General features: G+C 50.7%; 1 protein-coding gene across 1 annotated transcript; it reads right to left on the bottom strand.

The window, feature by feature from the left end:
* Positions 1 to 597: 597 nt before the first annotated feature.
* Znf444 (zinc finger protein 444) lies at positions 598 to 18,721 on the bottom strand. The gene is made up of 4 exons (XM_051162362.1): positions 18,593 to 18,721; positions 7,592 to 7,932; positions 2,343 to 2,451; positions 598 to 1,217 (listed from the first exon to the last, which is right to left on the bottom strand). Exons 2-4 carry the CDS (start codon positions 7,901 to 7,903, stop codon positions 640 to 642), a joined length of 999 nt encoding a protein of 332 aa, XP_051018319.1. The 5' UTR covers positions 7,904 to 7,932; positions 18,593 to 18,721; the 3' UTR covers positions 598 to 639.
* Positions 18,722 to 20,561: the final 1,840 nt, after the last annotated feature.

The raw sequence follows: 20,561 nt of genomic DNA, 5'->3' as shown, positions 1-20,561 counted from the left end.
GTCTGGGCCTACACAGCTAGCACAATCCGAACCCGATTGGGAGTGTGTCTGGCATCAGATCTCCCCTGAGTCTAGTCCTTGCTTCTGCAATGTGAAAGTGGGGTGAGCCCACCCAAGTCCCCTGTGCCTCAGATGCCATAACACAGGAGAGTCACAGATTCAGTCTGTACACAGAGTCAGTCACTTTATTACTCTCAGATGCCGGTGACCTGCCATCCGTGACAAGTTTCTCGGGCACCTCTGGCCATCTCATTCCTTTGGGCTGCGGGGAGAACCAGATCCGGGCCTGGGCCTCCTCTCTCCTTTGCCCCCCCCCTCGACTCTGTCCTAGGGTCCAAGATCAAAATCGCCTTCCTTGGGAGGCGGGAGGGGTAGGGGTCCTGCTCCTTCCCTGAGCTCCTTTCCCCACGTGAAGAGGCAGATCTCCCCTCCACAAAAAGGGGTGGAGTTAGGGAGGGAGAAAAGGATCTTTCATGGGGGGGAGGGTCGAGGGGGGGCGGGTGAAAGCTAAGAACTTCAGAAGGGAATGAACACGGGGCCTGAAAGGAAAGGCAACTGTTGGGAAAAGGTGATAGGACAGGGGGCGGGGGAGGGGACTCTAAGGGGATGATACCCTGTAGCGCGTGTTTGGAACCACAGCTACCCCAGGGCCCAGGGTGGGAAAGCACCGCCCCCCTCCGGGCCAGATGCTGCGGTCCCTTGTTGCACTGCGGCAGCCCGCCCGTGGATACGCTGGTGGCGGAGCACGTGCTCGCGCCGACCGAAGCCCTTGCCGCATTCCCAGCAAGCGAAGGGCCGCGCGCCAGAATGTGTCTTGCGGTGGCGTACCAGATGCTCGCGCCAGTAGAAGGTCTTGCCACACTCGCAGCATGCGTGTGGCTTCTCGCGCGCCGGCAGGGGGCGCAGCGCAGGCCCGGGGCTGCCGGGGTGCGTGCCTCGGTGGCGCCGCAGGTGCTCCTTGCGCCGGAACGCCTTGCCGCACTCCGGGCACGCGTGTGGCTTCTCACCAGAGTGGCTCTGCCGGTGGCGCAGCAGGTGAGCCGGCTTCAGGGGAGACTTGCCGCACTCCGGGCACGACACAGTGCCGGGGGCCGCCAGGAAGGCAGGGAGGACGGGTGCCAGCGGGGCCGGTGGGGGGCTGCCTGGCTCCTGCTTGTAGGGGCGCGTGGCTCCAGCGTTCCCCGTTGCGGCCACCTCTGTCCCCGAGGCCACGGTTCCTGCAGGAAAAGGGACAGGGTCAGGGCTGTGACTGGGCTAGTGGGCAGCACAGTTTGGGGCTGGGAGGTGGCCTGGAGGGGGAGGCAAGGTTCCCACCTCTGTGCCTCCTAGTGAGGAGCCAGACACTGCTTGATGTAAGGAGAAACGAGACTTAGAAGTGGGAGGAGGAGGAGGAGGAGTGCTGGGGGAGTGGTCCAATTGACAAATGGGTGAGGGTACACACTGATTTAGTTACAAAGGTGATGGCTTGGAGAAAGCCGGTGGTGGAAAGAGAAGGAACATTACAAAGGTACATGGTGGGTGGGCTGATTGCACTGTGCAAGGCTGAGGATGTCTGAACGGAAGACGCCGAGGAAGCTGGCTAACAGATCAACTATATGACCCCTCAGTCTGGGTTTCTTGTCTGCTCTGTGGAGCCCTAGGGACACCCACAACCTTGGTTCTGGTAGTGTTACATCACGAACTCGGCATCCTTTTCTGCCTGAAATGCCTACTTTTCTCCCCTTGCTGCCCTATCGCCACCCTCGGCAGCTATTTGGTATCTTCCTGGATAGCTGGGAGTGTGGCCCACTGTCGAAGAGATTCATGGAGTCATAGAACCCATGGCCAGCTCGGAGGCTGGGCACAGGACACAGGACCTCACCACAGCACCTGGGAGAGGACGAGCACAGACTCACTGGAGCTGGTCTGAAAGGGCCCTGCATGTTGGAATGCAGAGGCTCCATGGCAGGCTGCTTGGGCCCCATCCTGGTTTGGCAGCACCCACCCTTGGGTGAGTTCTTTTAGACCTAAATGCACTATAGCCAGTTCTCAGTGGCATGCCGTAATTTCAGCACTCAGGAGGCCAAGTAAGGAGACTGTGCCAGCTTGGGTTCTGCAGGGAGGCCCTACCTCCAAAGACCACATCTCTTTTGTTACTACGGGGCTTCCATGGGCTGGCAAAGCATGGACAAGACAGCAGGCATCTGAGCCCACCTTCCTCAAGGGCAGGGGCATGTGTGGGCTCTCTTTATGGCACTCACTGAGGGAATAAAGATGGCAGGTCAGTCCCTGCCTTATCCTGGGAGACAAGGACTCCCAATGTTGGGGTCATCAAGAAGTGGGGAAAGGGGCCAGCTGCTTACCTAAAGGAATCACCCCACTTTCTTCCTTTCCAACACTGACCCCAGAGCCTTCTGTCGTATCCCGAGGTGCCCTCATTGCCGACGAGCGATCTGGAGAGGTTGATGGGCCCTGAAATGACAGCATAAGGCAAATTGAGAAATCTTAATAGCCTGTATTAACCTTCCTCCCTCCACACCTTACCCATAGTTCTCAAATCCTATTGTGTTTTTATTGTGTTTTGCTTTTGGAGACAGGGTTTCTCTGTGTAGACCTCTGGCTGCCCTGGAATTCACCTTGTAGTGCAGGCTGGCCTCAAACTCACAGAAATCCATCTGCCTCTGCTTCCTGGGTGCTGGGATTAAAGGCGTGCGCTACCACTGCCTGGCATTCATTCGTTTTTTGGTGTGGGTGTGGGTGTGTGTGTGTGTGTGTGTGTGTGTGTGTGTGTGTGTGTGTGTGTTTTGAGTCAGGGTTTCTCTGTGTGTTGTCTTGGCAGTCCTGGACTCTCTTTGTAGACCAGGCTGGCCTCAAATTCAGGAATCCACCTGCCTCTGCCTCCCAAGTGCTAGGATTAAAGGCATGCACCACCATGCCCAACTATTTATTTTTATCTTAAGATTCACTTCGATGTGTGTTGAGGGGCAGTGCATAGGCGCACATGCATGTTGAGGCCAGAAGAGAGCAGCTGATCCTCTGGAGCTCAAGTTACAGGAAGTTGTGAGCCACCTGACATGGGTATTGGGACCCAAACTCCACTCCTCTGCAGGAATAGCAAGAGCTATTAATCAAAGAGCTGCCACCTTTTGTGTGTGTGTGTTGGTCAGAGGACAACTTTTGAGAAGTGACCCTCTCCACCATGTGAGGCTCCTTGTCGGACCTGGTGACACTGAGCTGGCTTGCTGCATGTTCCAGGGGAAGCTGGCTGCTATGCCGGAGGGCGGTCAAGCTTGGTCTCCTGTCAACCAGTGCAAGCACATTTCTTGGAAATGGGGCCCCAGCCTCAGGTCAGTCTTCAAGTGATGGCAGCCCTGGCCAATACCCTGTGGCCTCTTAAGAGACCGTGAGCCAGATCCCCTTTCCCAAGCCACTCCCACCCTCTGACCCACAGCAGTGGGGCCACTTGTGTCAAAGCAATAGATAACTCATACATCTGAAAAAAAAAAGTGGAGGGGGGCTGGAGAGATGGCTCAGAGGTTAAGAGCACTGGCTGCACTTCCAGAGGTCCTGAGTTCAACTCCCAGCAACCACATGGTGGCGCACAACCGTCTATAAGATCTGGTGCCCTCTTCTGGTGTCCAGAAACACAGGCAGACAGAACACTGTCTACAAAATAAATTAATTAATTAAAAAAAAAAAAGATAACTCATACATCTGTCTTAAACCTTAAGCTGCTGATCTTTGGGTACAACGCGAACTTTAAGCAATCTTTAGCTCAGAGGTGCATGAAGGTAAGAACCAGAGCGCATGGTACGTTCCTACGCTCATGCTCCCAAGAAGCGCTGCAGGAGTTAGGCTGCGCTCCTCACATCCTGTTTTAAATGCACCGGACCCCTGAGTGACGCAGGTCACACTAGCAAAGGCAGGGGTGACTGGCTGTGCATGCAAAGCCTTCCCAGGAAGTGGACGTGGAGTCTGCAGGCATATGCCTGCATGGGAGCAGGGCAACTGTGAATCAGCCTCTCGCCACTCAGGCAGCTTCCAGCCTTACAGACGCTGCAAGTCATCTCTGGACTCGCCTCTACCTCTGCCTCCCGAGTGCTGGGATTAAAGGCGTGTAGCACCAAGCCCTACTCTGCCTGCTTCCGTGTTGATGTTGGTTGGCCTTGGCTGAGTCCCGCAAACCCACCTGGTCCACTTCAGGCCGGGCCCCAGCCTTGAATGACAGGCTTGGTCCACAGAGCCTTTGCACTTCATTGATAAATTTCCTGATAGAACATTCTTCGCATCTGTATAGAGGCCACCTGCTACAACACATCAATCCGTGGCTGGATTCAAGCAGACAATACTCTAGTTGAGATTCTTGGGTCGATTTTCCTTGGTATCGGCCTGGGCTTGCTTTTTCAGGCTAGCCTTGTGATGGCTTGGTCGGACTGTGGGGCAGGGGGTTGGCAGTCTATGGAAATGAGCTGGGTACCACCACCCCACTTCAAACCTGAAGCGGTTTGTAAAATGTTTTTAGAATAATCCTTTCTGTAGGGATTTGGCAGCACTTCAACACATAAAACCGCTAGGACCTGGTGCCTTTTTGTGTGTGCAAAGTCCTTGGCCACTGTTTTGATCCCTCTGGCCCCTGGTTTTCAGGATTCAGATTGGTTGCTTCTTCATGAGACTACCTGGTCAATTTGAATCCCCCCCCCCACTCTCCCCTCCTCCCCCTCCCAGCCCAAAGTCCATCCCCTCTAGGTTTTCAACTTGTTCAAGTTGCTCCAGCTTCAGCACTGCTCATCTGCTCACTGCCCACTACTGCTTTTTTTGTTTGTTTGTTTTGTTTTCTGCTTCTGGTGCTTATCTTGTCTTTCCTTTTGTTCCTGGGCAACTTGCTACAGAAAGCTTGTGGTACCGCCTGATGCTTTTCACAGGTGGAAGTTTAGAGCTCTATCAGTCCACATGCCTTGGATTATTTATTTATTTTTTATTTATCTCGTCTCTTGTTGTCACACACCCAGTATTTGGGCTGATTTTCCTTGCTCTTGGCTGCCTCTGGGGCTCTAAGGCTTCCCTTAATTCCAATCAGAGACAACTGGTTTGGCACTTCCTGTGGTGTTAACCACAGGCATTGGCTGGAGCGGCCTCTCCCCAGTTTCGTAGTCCAGCCACCAGCCTTTAGGTTCCTTGGGCTGGCAGACACCTTGCTCCCAGGATGTCAAACACTCCTGTGGCTATTTGTATAGCGAGACCAGAGGCTGGATGACTATAGGCAGGTCACTCTATGGATGTGGAGCAGGTCGGAGCCTGTCTCAGGAGAAGTGACCAAGCAGAATACACCCTGGCTTTCAGGTGTGAAACTTCAAGGCAGGGCAGTGTTCCTCATCACTGCCAAAACAAGCATTTACTTAGCACTCATTAATGCCAGGGCCTGTTCCAACCAAGGACACATGGATGAAGGCTCCTACCTGAAGGACAAGGCTCCTACCTGAAGAGGGCTGAGTCTCCAATGCAGCCTGGACCATGAACAGCACTGAAGAGTGACGTGTGTACTGTGAAGGTTGATACTGTAACCTCAGCAGGACCAACATCACCTAGGAAGGAGCCTCTGAGCGTACCTTTGTGGGGGAAGGCGTACCCTAACTGTGTGGCCATTCTGTGGGCAGGGTCCCTGACTGAATCTGGAGAGGAGCTGAGAACCAGGCGTGGTGGGTCTTTAGTCCCAGCACTTGGGAGGCAGAGGCAAGCGATCTCTTGAGTTCAAGGCCAGCCTGGTCTAGAGATCCAGTTCCAGGACAGCCAGGGCTACACGGAGAAACCTTGACTTGAAAAATAAACAGATAAAATAAAATTAAGAGGCTGGAGAGATGGCTCAGAGATTAAGAGCACTGGCTGCTCTTCCAAAGGTCTTTATTTTTTAATTTAATTTATTTTTATTTTTTATGGTTTTTTGAGACAGGTTTCTCTGTGTAGCCTTGGCTGTCAAAGGTCTTGAGTTCAATTCCCAGCAACCACATGGTGGCTCACAACCATCTATAATGAGATCTGGTGCCCTCTTCTGGTGTGCAGGTGTACATGCAGACAGAACAGTCTATAAATAATAAATAAATCTTAAAATTAAATTAAATTAAGAAGAGCTGAGCAGTAGTGTTCACTGTTCTGCGCCTCCTCCCCAGGTCACTGATGAGCTGCCTCTAGCTCCTAGTGCCATGACTTCTCCACCCATGACTGTACCCTCAACCATGAGCCTGAAGAAACTTTTCCCTTAAGTTGCTTTCGGCAAGGTACTTTATCACAGCCATGACAGGAGCTGTAAGCACCAAGGCTGTCCCTAAAAGGCATTTCCTTACACCCCTGAACTCCGGCAGCCCAAGGAGTTGAGCAGTCATCAGAGCCAGAGCCCAGTGACTTCCACACATGGAGATTTTCTGGGATCATGAGGACCCTACCACCTAGCCAATAAAAGTGCTGTTTCTTATAACTGTGAATTTTCAGATGTGGTCTCACTCTGTTGCCCAGGCTGGCCGCAAATTCAAAGTCCTCCCAACCTAATTCCCAATGATGAAGGTATAGGTGTGTGTGTCACCATGCGTGTCTTTAGAGGGACGACATCATCATCATCATCCTGCTAAGTATATACACTAAAGGCAACCACTTTTACCATCCTTGGCTAAAAGAAACAGAGGATGGGCCATAGAGGTGGCTTAGCAGGTAAAGGTGCTTGTTGCCAAGCCTGATGTCCTAAGCCCCATGGTGGAAGGAGAGAACCAACTCCTGCAGTTGCCCTCTGACCTCCACACATGCCAAGTGGGATGAGCATGACCCCCTGCCCACCACTAACACCACCCAAATGTCGTAAGAGGAAAATTAACGGTCTGTCAGAAGGCTGGCTGTTGCCAGCCTTCAAGTGTCACACATGAGAGGGTCTCTGCTTGGGCATGGGACCTGACAGAAAAGCATACAACTGATCTGAGGGGGTGGGGGTGAGTAGGGGTGAGGTGGGGGGGGGGTTGGGTCATGCAAGAGTCATCCACATGGGCCATCTGCCATGTTGTCAAGCTTGAGGCTATGGAAAACCCCTAAGGCCTTAGGTGTCTTCATTGGCAGCGCCCCCTGCTTTTATGTTCTGTTTTGGGCTTTGTCTCTTTTTAAAGAGGGAGGGTTTTGTCTTGTTACAGACTGGCCTTGAACTCCCCATGACCCTTCTGCCTCAGCCTCCCTGCTCTTACTAAGACCCCTTGGTCCTGCCCTCTGCATCTTCAATAGAGGACACCCCACACTGCCTCCTGAGGCTTCCTTTAGCTGGTGTCCTTTCTCAGCATTAGTGGGAATCCTGGGCAAGGTAGGCTCCAGCTTGACCTTCCAACTAACTATTACGTGAAGGAGGAATTGGGGACCCCCTGATGCACAGGTGACATTGGAGGGGCACTCTTGCACCTTCGGAAGAGCAACTGCCAACACCGGCCCCAGCCTCGGACCACACCTTCATTTTCAGGATGCTTTTGCTTATATGTGATGCGAGCCACATACGGAGAAGCAGAGTCCAGTGCAGCCTCTCCCCCCCCCCCTACCCCCTCACCCCCCCCCCCCCCCCCCGCCCCAGCCACCACTGTCTCCTGCTCACCCAGAGCTCCTCCAGCAGCGCCACAGCCTCCTCTCCGCTCTGGGGCCGGCGGCTGCACACCCACGCCTGAGTGTCTGGAGGGAGGGCGCTCAGGAACTGCTCCAGCACCAGCAGCTCCAGCATCTGCTCCTTCGTGTGCACTTCCGGCTGGAGCCAGTCCCGGCACAAGGCACGGAGCAGCCCCAGGGCCTCCCGTGGCCCTGCCGCGTCACCCAGGTGGAAATGGCGGAAGCGATGCCACGGGGAGTCGAGCGTCAGGGTCTCCACGGCCAGATTCTCCTGCTTCACAGGCTGGGGCGTGGGCGACTCCATGAGGCCACCTGGGTTCAAGTCACCAGCACCTGTAGAGCGGAACAGTGAGTAATGGGAGGGTCCAGCTCAGAAGTGCGCAGACTATGGCCGCCTCATACGCGGGCAAGAGAACTGGCCTGAAGCCAAGTGGAGATCAGCCTTAGCGGCTTGTCCACTTCTCAGCAGTCTTTGGGGCTTTGATTTCCTGTTCTGCAAATTGAAAGTATGTCTGCTTGCTTCTCCAACCAGAGAAGACAGGCCACTGGAGCAAGTTCTTGTGATCCATGCTGAAGAAAAGCTGGTTAGAACAATCTCTTTTGGGATCCAATGGAGACCTAATAGAGTGACGCATCTGCACATGCATGCATGCGTATTTATGGCGGGCTTGGGGTGGAGGGCCAACCTAAATGAAATCAAGTAACAGGGGAGAAAGAGCACCAACTAGTACTCCCAGTACTGGGAATGGCTTAAATCTAATCAAATTGTTTGCCATGGGAAGCCCCAAACAACCCAGGCTATTACCAAGGTTATTGATTGCTCTCCACAAACTGAGATTAAAGTCCTATTGCTTAAGCCTAGCAACACCTAACTCATTGAACACGGTAGACCGGCTGAGCTGGTGCCTACCTAGAGCCTTCACCCCAGGACTAACTAGTTTCCATGGGACTGTTAGAAACTCTGCGCAGTGCCAAGTGAGAAAGGTGACCCTCAGCCCAGCTACAAAGCCTCCCATCTACTTTGTGACCCGGCTGCAAGATGCACGGCTGCCAGTAGCACAAAGGTTGTGGGAGTCACCTGCTGCTGGCTGGCTGGACTTCAGGTCTATTGCAAGAGATGGGACCTATTCCTGACACCGCTCGGGTGGCCAAGAAGCTGAGACTAGATATGCCAGGAATCTGGGGGAAAACCAAATACTAGATAGAAGAACACCACCATAACATGACTTCCAATGACACTCTGCTATACTTGTGCCTTGCTCAGCCATTATTCCAGAAGCTTCCTCACACAGTAGACAGGAATAAAAACAGAGAGGCACATCCGGGCAATGTGCAGTGTGAGAAACCTTGCAACACTCAGTCCTAAGTAGGATGTCCCCACCAAGTCCCTCCCCTTGGGGCTCAGGGAATTTTGCAGAAGACTGTAGGAGCCAAAGGGGATGGAGGCCACCAAGGAAACAGTTTCTTCCAGACACACAGGCCTGACATAGATATGAACTGTGGTGGTATGCACGGGGTTTGCGTGAGTCTGGGCCAGACGGAGTCCCGGAGCTGAAAGGGAAAAGTGGAGTCATGCCTCCATCTCTAACCCAGAAGCTACCTCCAACTGATGAGCACTTGCAAATTAAAAACTGGTTTTCTCACAGTCTCACTGGGTATACAAACCAGACTTAAGGGCAGGGTGCCCATGTCCAGCAACAGAACATGAGCTTACTGAGAGATTTTGGGAGATTCTTTGCTCATAATGTTTAATCGGGGCATTTTAAGTTAATTGTGTTTTTATTTTATTCGTTATTTTTACCTTTTCATATATATTACGACTTCCAATTTTTATGAGATTCTTGTGCTTTTGATTCTTTTCCTTGTTTGTTTTGTCTTATTCTAGTTTGTTTTTGTCTTTGTTTTGTTTTTCGAGACAGGGTTTCTCTGTGTAGCCTTGGCTGTCCTGGACTCACTTTGTAGACCAGGCTGGCCTCGAACTCAAAGAGATCCGCCTGCCTCTGCCTCCTGAGTGCAGGGATGTCTGCCACGATGTCTAGCCTGTTTTATCTTATTTTATTACTATTCCTTAGATGCCGGTTTGCTTTCTAATGTGACAGAAAGAGTGTGGACTGGGATGAGAGGGAAGTTGGGGAGGATCCCATCGGTCCCCACCCTGGAAAACTCGGCCTCCGTTCCCAACCTCCAGAAACCAATATAAAGTCTGCCTCCCGTTTAGTTCTTTGCTGTTTCTTGCCTGGCCAAGCAGAGGCAGCCAGCCTCCTATGTCTTTCCCAACACATCTCTTGTGTGTGGTTGTTGTGTGGAGTGATTTTGTGGTAGACCTTGGCTCCTGACTTCCGGGATACCTTTAGCTTGAGAGCTACAATCTTGCACCAGGGAAGCCATAAGCAAAATATATTGCATGGAAAAAATATATTTTCAATTAAAAAAAAATAGAAAAAGAGATAAAAAGAAATTTTATTAAAATTCAAATAAAGGCCGGGGGGGGGGGTAGAACTTCTTTTATAGCGGACCAGAATTAAATCGTGGCCTTGTCCCTCTCTGGTGCAACTCTGGCCTGACAGAACCTCCTCCTTCCTGTTTTCTCGTGGATATTAAACTAAGAAAACACAAGAAGGTGCCACACTACCATAAGTTACACGCACTGGTGGCAATAGTGGCATGACGGTTACAGGGGTAACCCAGGGTTTCTGATTGGATTTGAAGGCCACCACACAGGAGGGAACTCACTCCTCCTCCTACAAACGCAATCAAAAGCCTGTGAGTGGAAAGGCCCCTAGTGAGGAAGCTACTGCTGCTGCTTTCTTACACAGGCATGTATGTCAAACTGCCTTCTGTGTATTTAGGCTTCTGCCCATACCGCTTGGTGCTGCTGTCACCTTTGGTCCCAGAAGCTTCTATTCTGCAGTGAGCCATTAGCACAGAGACTCATAGCTGGTCAGAGTGCTAAGGATAAATAGTTCAGCCCTAAGCGGGACATCTGTATCACTCCCTCCGAGCCTGAGTGTAGTGAGCTGGAGAGGCAGGAAAGAATGTAAGAGACAGAAAATGCTCTACCACACAACAGGGACATATGCTCAACCATGTTCATAGCTGCTTTATTCATAGTAGCTAGAACATGGAAACAGCCTAAGTGTCCCTCAGTAGAAGAATGGATAAAGAAACTGTGGTACATTTACACTATGGAAGACTACTCAGCTATTAAAAACAGGAATTCTCGAAATTTGTGGACAAATGGATTGAACTAGAAATTATCATGAGTTCACCCAGAAGCAAAAAGAGACAAATGGTATATACTCACTTATATCGAGACACTAGTCCAAGGGGTACGTCCCATGAAAAACTTTACTTACCAGGAAAGTGGGTCAGAGGGGAGGACATCCTATTGGGACTTTAGGTGAGAGAAGCATGGGCAAATGGGGAAATAGAAGGATCCAGAGGGTCCTGGAAACCTACAAGAAGAACATTATGATGGGAGGATCTGGGTCCTGGGGTCCTGCTCAAACTATGGCACCAGCCAAGGAAAATATAGGCAGTAAACTTCGAACCCCTACCCAGACCTAGCCAATAGACAGGACATTCTCCACCGTTGAGTGGAGAGTGGGGTCTGACTTTCACATGAACTCTGGTGCCCCATTTCTGACCACGTCCCCTGGTTGGGGAGACCTGGTGGCACTCAGAGGAAGGATAGCAGGTTACCAAGAAGAGACTTGATACCCTATGAGCATATACAGGGGAAGGAGGTCCCCCTCAGTCACAGTCATAGGGGAGGGGAGTGGGGGGGGAAGCGGGAGGGAGGGAAGAATGGGAGGATACAAGGGATGGGCTAACAACTGAGATGTAATATGAATAAATTAATAAAATAAAATTTAAACAAACAAACAGAATGTAAGAGACAGAGAAGGGGGTGGAGTGTTGCGTACCACATGCCAGTTGCTCTCTCAAACTCTCCCTCCGCAGCTGGGATTGCCCTCAAGTCCTGGCCCATCAACATTCTATTCTCTATGGGGGGGGGGAGCAAGAGCCTCCGAGCCTCCAAGCCTCTTTGAGGAATTACAGGCAGTTAACAGTTGATACAAAGGAGGGGCTCGCCAGGTCCACCCCTCCCTGTGGATCCATAGTTAGTTATCATTGTCTTCAGTGGTGTAGCCACTTCTACACTGTCTACACTCCTATAAATAACCCCTCACCCATGCTCAGGTAAGTAACCTAATTAAACTCAGTGCTAGGGGTCAAAAAAAAACAAAAAACAAAAAACAAAAAACACACACACACACACACACACACACACAAAAGAGAAAACAAATTGTGAAGAGTTAGGGGACCGGTGGGAATGACAGGAGAACAAGAAAGGGTTATGAGATTCATGTGAATATGGTCAAAATACATTTTATATATATACTTATATGCCATAGGCTCCATTATTAACATAGTTAATATATGCTAATAGACGGCTTTTTAAAAATGGGGGGAGCCAGGCACGATGGCACGTCTTTAATCCCAGCACTTGGGGAAAAAAAGAGGCAGGTGGGTCACTGTGAGTTCGAAGCCAGGCTGGCCTACAATGTAAGTCCCAGGACAGCCAAGGCTATACAGAGAAATCCTTTGGGGAAAAAAAAAAAAAAAAGATAGAGATGCTTGGCAGTTAACAGCACTTACTGCTCTTCCATAGAACCTGTTCCCAGTACCCAGATTGGATGGCACACAACTGTCTGTAACTCTAATTCTAAGGGATCTGATTCTGTCTTCTGGCCTCTTTGGGCACCCAAACAAGTGTAACACATACTCAGGCACACACATTTTAAAAGGCTTTTTTTTCTTTTTTTAATTGGTGTTTTGCCTGCAGGTATGTCTGTGAGAGGGAGTCAGATTCTCTGGAACTGGAGTTACAGACAGTTGTGAGCTGCCATGTGGGTGCTGGGAATTGAACTCCGGACCTTTGGAAGAGCAGCCAGGGTTCTTAACCACTGAGCCATCTCTCCAGCTCCTTAAGAGGCTTTACAGGGAACACAGGAAGGACTCTGAGTGGAGGCTGGCCTGCAGTAAGCTCAGATGTGGGTCACTACCTGATTACTGCTTGACATCACTCAATATCTGCTTCTCGTCTTTTCTCTTTGAGTCTCACATGGCCCCAGGCTGTGCAGCCTAGGATAACCTTGAACTTCTGACCTTCCTGCTTTTGCCTCCCCAGTGCTAAGATCACAGCCATGCACCACCATGCCCGCTCGTCTCTCTTTTTTTTTTTTAATCCCAAGAGTGAAGGTTCTACTCCATGACCCCATAACTTCCTCCTACTTTGGGGGCTAGGGTTATAGTCAATGAACTCTGGGGAACACATGCACTGCAGTAGCAGGCCTCAGATTACATCTGAGCGCTGGCAAATGTGCTCCCCAGTAGCTATCTGCATGTGCTTTCCTTGTAATACGTCCAGCCCCCAAGGAAGGCAGCTGTCCTCTTCCTCTTTTCCAGTTCCTGAAGATGGATGGTGGATGAGGATATGGCTCCACACCTGGGAGGTGGCACGCCTCCCAGGGATTGTCAAGACATTGGGTACAGCACGGCCAATGCTGTTGTCACCCGAAGGCTGCAGGCCAGAGATACAAATGAACACCTCGGAACACACAGTCCACAGTCACCTGGCATCGTGTGACAAGTGCACCAAAATACTGGCCTGGAACCACAGTCCTCGGAGGTCCTGTCAGGAACACTAAGACAGGAATACTGTTTCCATGGTAATACTACGTCTAAGGTTAGAAGCCCCTGGCTTCTTGTTAAGTCAAGGCAAAGAAACTCTACAGATTTGGCCCTCTGAGCTTGTTAACTAACACACAGGAAGACACACTACACCACCCAACCTCAGTTACCTTTTTCTTCACTGTAACTTGGGATCAGGATGCTGAACATTAGTCGACTGTCTGCCCGCTCCATGTTATGCACAACGTCCTCGACAGCCTGGCACTGGCTTACCTTCTCTCTCTTCCAATCTCTCCCGGAGTCTTAACATGGCAGCTACGCGGGGGCTCCCTGTCCACTAAAAGGTCACATCCTACCTCTGGTCCTGGAAACCTAGCAAACCACCCGGGGCTAGTGAGGTCCCGGATCTCTGTGAGAACTTAACACCTCCACACTTTACCAGACCAGCATAATTCCTAACTGCATCCCAAAACTTTATGTACAGACAAGTGTAGCTCCCATCCCTTACCAAAGACAGAAAAACTGTCGTAACAGAGAGAGCAGCGGGCCGTACCGAAGGACACATCTACAACACAACGCTTGCACCAAGGCTCAGGTGACATTGCAGAGGAAGGGGCGGGAAGACTGTAAGAGCCAGAGAAGCAGAAACTCTGGTGTGAGGCTGTGTTTCCTAGAAATAAAACCAACATGCAGGATACCTCAATAATAGAGCTACCTAAGCAAGGCCTGAACAGTGACACAATCAATAGACAGGCTACCTCAGGAATCCCACCCCTAGACAAAGAACTACAGGTGGGTAATGACCGCTGAGAGAGAGAAGAATTAGCCTCTCCCAGGGTGAGACTCTGAGGGATCTCTTAGGGATGAGTCTCCTCATTGGTCTTTCAATACCACGCGGTCAGCCCTGAACTTCATACACATCCAAGCAACACTAAATGGACGGAGCATCTTGTATTTGCATAATTATGCAGTGTGTGTGTCTGTTTTAAAGAAAAAGAGCCCATCAATTTAGGAGGGGGTGTGGGGAAATATGCAAGGAGTTGGGGGAAGGGGGTAAGGAGGAAGGGAAATAATGTAATTATATTTTAATTTTTTTTGGGGGGGGTGGGTTCGAGAGACAGGGTTTCTTTGTGTAGCCCTGGCTGTCCTAGAACTTGCTCTGTACAGGATGGCTTCGAACCTACGAGATCCGGCTGCCTCTGCCTCCCAAGGGCTGGGATTAAAGCTGTTAGCCACCACCACCTGGCTTTTAATTTTTAATAAATGGTTGCTGAGAGCTAAGTTAATTGAGTACAACTGAGGGATTAATTGATGACACACATTAAAGAAAAAAAAAAAACTACTACTCCATATTACCGTTGATGATTTGGCAGCTGACATCGCTCCAAGAGACAGAGCCTGGGTACCTAGCATTGTAAAGGGACTCGTACAAAGAATAAGAACATCCCAGGGACAAGCAAAATGGCTCAGTGGGTAAAGGCCCTTACTTCCATGCCTAAGGACCTGAGTTTGACTCCCAGGACTCCCACCGTTAACAGGAAAGAACTGACTCCTTCAAGTGGTCCTCTGTCCCATATAAATATTTAAAAAAAAAAAAAGAAGAAGAAGAAGAAGAAGAGCAAGCCTTTCCCAGCATGCTCATCTTTTTTTTTTTTTTTTTTAAACTGGAGTTACAGACTATTTTTATCACTCTATGGGTGATGAGATTAGAACCCTGGTCATCAGTCCTGGGCTGGAAAGATGGCTCAGTGGTTATGGGCACACTGGCCGTTCTTTCCAAACGACCTGGGTGCAATTCCCAGCAACCACACAGCAGAAGTTCACGCCTGCCCGCAACTCCCATTCCAGGGCTCCTGACGCCCTCACATAGACATACGTGCCAGCAAAACACCAATGCACATAACATAAAAGCATGTATTTTTTTTTAAAAAAGAACCTGATCATCGACAAGAGCTTCTGCTGAGCCATGTGGCCAGCCCCTCAGCATGCTTGTCTCCAAGGCTAAATTTGACCGCATCGTTTACTATCTGGAGGTAAAATTTGCCATAGAGTACACAGATGATGGAAAGAGAAAACGGATACCTAGCCCTGATGGAGCACCACTGTAATATGCATGTGAGGCAGGAAAAGTGGGAGAGGACTCCTTCCAGCCCTTTTCTTCCCAGGAGCCCCAGGAGACACAAGCCTATCAGTACATTGGTTTCCTCTGACAAATGGTGTGAGCAGTCAGAAACCGCCGCGCCGCCTCTTGTAAAAGTCCACAGCAAAGCCAGGCATGGTGGAGCACACCTTTAATCCCAGCACTCGGGAGGCAGAGGCAGGCGGATCTCTGTGAGTTCGAGACCAGCCTGGTCTACAAAATGAGTCCAGGACAGCCAAAGCTGCACAGAGAAACCCTGTCTCGAAAAACTAACAAAAACAAAGCAAAACAAAAATGTCCACAGCAGACGTCTCTCATGTCTGGATCAAGTGAAAGTGGACTTCCTTTGAGGCAAGACCCAATTCTTGCAATAAAGAGAAAAATCCCTTTTTATGACCGGAAGTGGCTAGCCTCAAGCCCGATGGAGAAAGAAGACAAAACCTGTAGACGAGGTAAGAAAATGCAAATAGGGGCTGGAGAGATGGCTCAGTGGTTAAGAGTGCTGCCTGCTCTTCCAGAGGTCCTGAGTTCAATTCCCAGCAACCACATGGTGGCTCACAACCACCTATAATGTGATCTGATGCCCTCTTCTGCAGATAAAGCACTCATATACAATAAATAAATAAATATTTTGAAGAAAATACCCCAGAATCAGTATCCTGGACAGTAGCCTGCGGACCTCCCCAGCTGGGCCTTGTAAGTGGGTGGGGTGGGGGTGGGGCATAGAAAATTCAAAAGGAAGCCCAGGTCAAAGGTTAAGATGGAAAGCCTCCCAGCTGCCTGGAGCTCATGTTCAGGCCCTGACCTTCAGGTCCTAGATCAAAAATAACCTCAGCACTGGCCCCGAAGTGGGTGATAAAGATGACAGGCTGCTTGTAACTAATTGCAGGACCGAAGCTGGCTCCACAGGACAAACAGCTAGTTGTTCCTTCCCCGCCCCCCTCCCCCCACTCCACGGAGCCCACAAAACTAAAACGTAAATTAGCAACAATAGTTAAGTTACTAGTCTTTCTAGGCGACACATCCTGAGTGCCAGGCTGTGGAGAGGAATAGCTGCCAAATTGGTTAAACTAAACGCTACAAAGGTTAACAAGTATTTCCTCCTTGGTTGGCTCCAAAGGATGGGCACCTGATTTCCTGCCCAAGGTCGACGCCATTGAGAGTAGAGGAGTTCTGTTCCCCCCTTCAATAAGCTCAGGCCGGTTTTTGTTCTGTTTTGTTTTTTGTTTTTTTCTCTGCAACTTCTCCAAGCTGTTGATTTGGAGGGGGGGGTAGGGAAGGGGTCACACACACTCTGTGCATACTGCCTGTAGAAGCCTAAAGTTGAGGTTAGGTGTCTCTAACTTTTTTTTTTAAGTCTCTCAATGAACCTGAAAGCTTGCTGCTTCACCCAGGATAACAAGGCAGTGAGCACTCATTGAGGTGTCGCCCCCCCCCCCGCCCTTGTACCTTTACCTGAGTACTGCTCCAAACTCAGGTCCTAGGCTTGCACTTAACACGCAGAGCCCTCTCCACAGCATCTGCTTTTGGTTTGCTTTTGCTTTTTACTTTTATTCTATTATGTGTGTAACTTTGAGTTTCCTCTTCCTCTACCTCACTCCCCTACACCTCGACCCCGATGTTCACTCTAACTCCATCAAAGGTCCCTCACTGGGCCAGGACTCTGCACCCTCAGCTACACAACTCGCCAAATACAGGCAGGCGTGGTGGCGCACGCCTTTAATCCCACCACTGGGGGGAGGCAGAGGTAGGAAGATCTCTTTGAGTTCAAGGCCAGCCTGGCTTACAAAGTGTGTACAGGACAGCCAAGTGTACACAGAGAGACCTTGTCTCAAAAACAAACAAACAAACAAACAACAACACAAAAACCCAACTAGCCAAATATTTGCTCAGAGGATAAGAGCTTTGGAACCGGAGCAAATTCCAGCTGCCTACCAGCAATGTGTCCTTGGTCAAAGAACAACAGCACCTTTCACACACTATTTCCACGTCCTTGGCTGTAAAATGAGGGCAACAATCCAGGCCAGGAGAGGGAAGTAAACTAAAGAGCACAAAAGTATGGGGCTGGAGACATGGCTCAGGTGGTTAAGCACACTGACTGCTGCTCTTCCAGAGGACCTGGGTTCAATTCCCAGCACCCACACGGCAGGTCGCAATTATCTGTAACTCCTGTTCCAGGGGATTCAACAGACACACATGCAGGCAAAACACCAATGCATGCTAAAAATAATAACTCATTAAAAAAAAAGTACCTAGAACAGCTTCTTGTGAAGCAAGCGCCCAAGATTAAATTATAAACTGGAACAGGTGTTAAAATAGGACAAAAAAAAAAAGGGGTGAAGACGCGCCTCGTGGTGAATTTCTTTTTATTCAAGCACCTTCTCGGGGTGAAGACAAGAAAAGCAAGGAGTTCAATGCTTGGCTGGCTCGGCTAGTAAGCAAGTGTGATTAAGGGCTACACGAGGCCCTATCTAAAACAAAACAAAACAAAACACAACAAACAACTGCGCCAACGCTTGTAATTTCAGCACTTGAGAGGCTGGGCCAGGAGGACCGTAATCAAGACAGTAAGTTCATTTTATCCTGTTCCTGTTTCCAAAGCCCCTTCTGCATATTAACGAATTTCGCCTCGCGACAAGTTAATGAAGAAATACTTATCCTTTTAAATAAAGAAATACTTGTCCTCCAGAATCTCAACTCGACAGAAGTGCACGTGAACTTGTGAACAGCGCACATGACTAGCCAACCTGCACCCATCTACGCTGCTATACGGCTCGGTGCCCCTGAATGAACCCCTTCCCGCAATCCTTTTCGAAGGGGTGGGAGGTCCCCTGGACCCAGCTTCCTAGGCCGGGTTGGACTTCCCACCCCACCCTCAGTTTCCAACCACCCCAGGGCTCCACCTCGAACATCCCAGGCCCCCTCTCGCTGCCAAGCCTCCCCTGGCCTCCAACTCTCCCGCTCTGCATCTCCCGCTCCGCCGCACACCCTCCCCCAGCCTCTTTATCATCCCCTCCCCCAAAGCCTCCTCATACCCCCCCTCTCTCCCTCCTCCAGACCTGGGTACCCCTCCCCGAGGTTCGCCCGTTCCCCGTACACCCGACATCCCCACCCCCCCACCCCCCAGTCCCTCCTTCCCTTTCCCCCCTAGCTCACCTCACTCTCCAGGGCGAGGCCCCCCAAACACCCTCACCTTCCCGCACATGCGCACAAAGCTCACTAGGACTCCATGCCCCAGCAGGCTTTGCGCCAAGCTCACCCGTCCCTCCCCGCCCCCACGTCCCCCTCACCCCCTACACTCGGACTCGCCAATTCTACCCAAACACCTCCCCCCCTTTCTTCCTCGGTCATCTGGAAACTACACCTCCCAAAAAGCATCGCGACAAAAACTGCTTTCCATTGGCCCTCACTGCGATGATTCTCACACGTCCGTGCGTCCCATGCTAGCACGAAAATTACAATTCTCGAGCCATAAAGAAGCAGACCCCGCTTCCTATTGGCCCCTACCGGCGCAAACAGAGCGTTTCTGGTTTCGGACTACATTTCCCAGAGTTCATGTGGTACACCCCCCCCCACCAGCTTCACAGCAAAACGCCTGGCAGGCAGACCCCAGGCATGCGCAGATGTGGGGGGGGGGGGGTTGGCGGCTCGGGGAGGGATCGGTGGTTTCGTTGTCGTGGAAACCGGCGGAGGCAGCTTGCTTTCCAGACCGTCCAGCGCTAGTAGTGCAGGTCGAGACGGCCTGGTCAGAGTTCTTCTCCAATCAGCAGTGGGAGATCCTTGACAACCGTTGCAGTTTCTCCCGCCCTGTCCAGTGCTAGATTAAAGGAAGGTTGAGGCTGATGAAGGAAGGCCGACCTCTGGGTACTAGCTCGCTCGCCTGGTCCTGCCCACTCTGACCTCAGTTTCCCCTCTTGTGAGCAGGGACGATACTATCGGTCAAACGGCCCTTGTTTAGCCCCGTCGGACAGGCTACAGCGGTGTTTTCCTACCTCATGGGAAAGAAGTGGGAAGAAGGTTTGGGGTTTGGTTTTGTTTCTCTGTAATGTGTATGGGTGTTTTGCCTCCTCCGTGTAAATCTGTGCGCTACGTGCGTGCAGTGCCACGGAGGCCAGAAGACGCTGTGGGATCCCTTAGAACTGTAGTTACAGCCATTTGTGAGCCACCATGCGGATGCTGGAAATTGAATCCAGGTCCCCCAGCAGAGTAGTAGTAGCCTGTGCTCTGTTCTTAACCTCTTTGCCATCTCTCCAGCTCCAGCCCCACCCCCATCCCCGCCCCCGCCCCCGCAAGAAGGTTAGGAAAGGTTGTTTGAGTTCCTCTGGTGGATGGCTGTTACTACAAGCAAGTGGGCCAGACAGATTAGAGACCCTCCCCGTCCTCCCTGGGCTTTGGAAAAAGGAGACAGCGGCGGACCAAGGCAAGCATACGTGAAGCAGAAGTTGGCTATTGTCCTTACCAAATTCATGGGTGGTTTCTACAGCTTTGCCCTAGTTTTTACAGCTATTGACTAGCTAGTTTAGAACTTGGAGACCGACCTTCTACCCCAATGGCCATCAAATGTAACCCTGTCCCACCACTCCGCCCCCTGCCAAGTGTGCCAGTCACACAAACTGCTTTTCTATTTCTAGAGCCTGTGAGACCACATTCCTTCCCTATATGGTGCCTTTCACATTCCAGGTGTACTCGGTTCATATATATTTTTAAATGTTTTTGAGACGGAGTCTCTTGTAGCCCGGGTTAGTCTCAAACTCACTATGTAGCTAAGGATGATCCTCTGTCTCCACCTCGAGAATGTCAGAATGCATGGCGAACTAGCATGTCATATAGATCAGGACATCAGGGTTGACCGCAGGCGTCTTTACCCACTGAGCCATCACAATGGGCCAGTTTCCTTCCTCTGTAAAACTGAAAATTGTAATCTCAGCACTTGGGAGGTGGATACAGGAAGATCAGGAGGTCAAGATTTCCTTCTTGGCTATACAGTGAGTTTGAGGTCAGCTTGGTCTCTGTCTTGAAAAACAATGAGATGGCTCAGCTAGTAAAAGTGCTTGCTGCCAAGCATGACAAGCTTTGATTCTGGAAGAAAAAAAGAACTGACACAAGTTGTCCTCTGACCTACAGG

Source organism: Acomys russatus, chromosome 19 (assembly GCF_903995435.1).
Source record: "Acomys russatus chromosome 19, mAcoRus1.1, whole genome shotgun sequence".
Classification (NCBI taxonomy): domain Eukaryota; kingdom Metazoa; phylum Chordata; class Mammalia; order Rodentia; family Muridae; genus Acomys; species Acomys russatus.
Note: the sequence above shows the minus strand (reverse complement) of the source record. Positions and strands in the feature narration are given on the sequence as shown.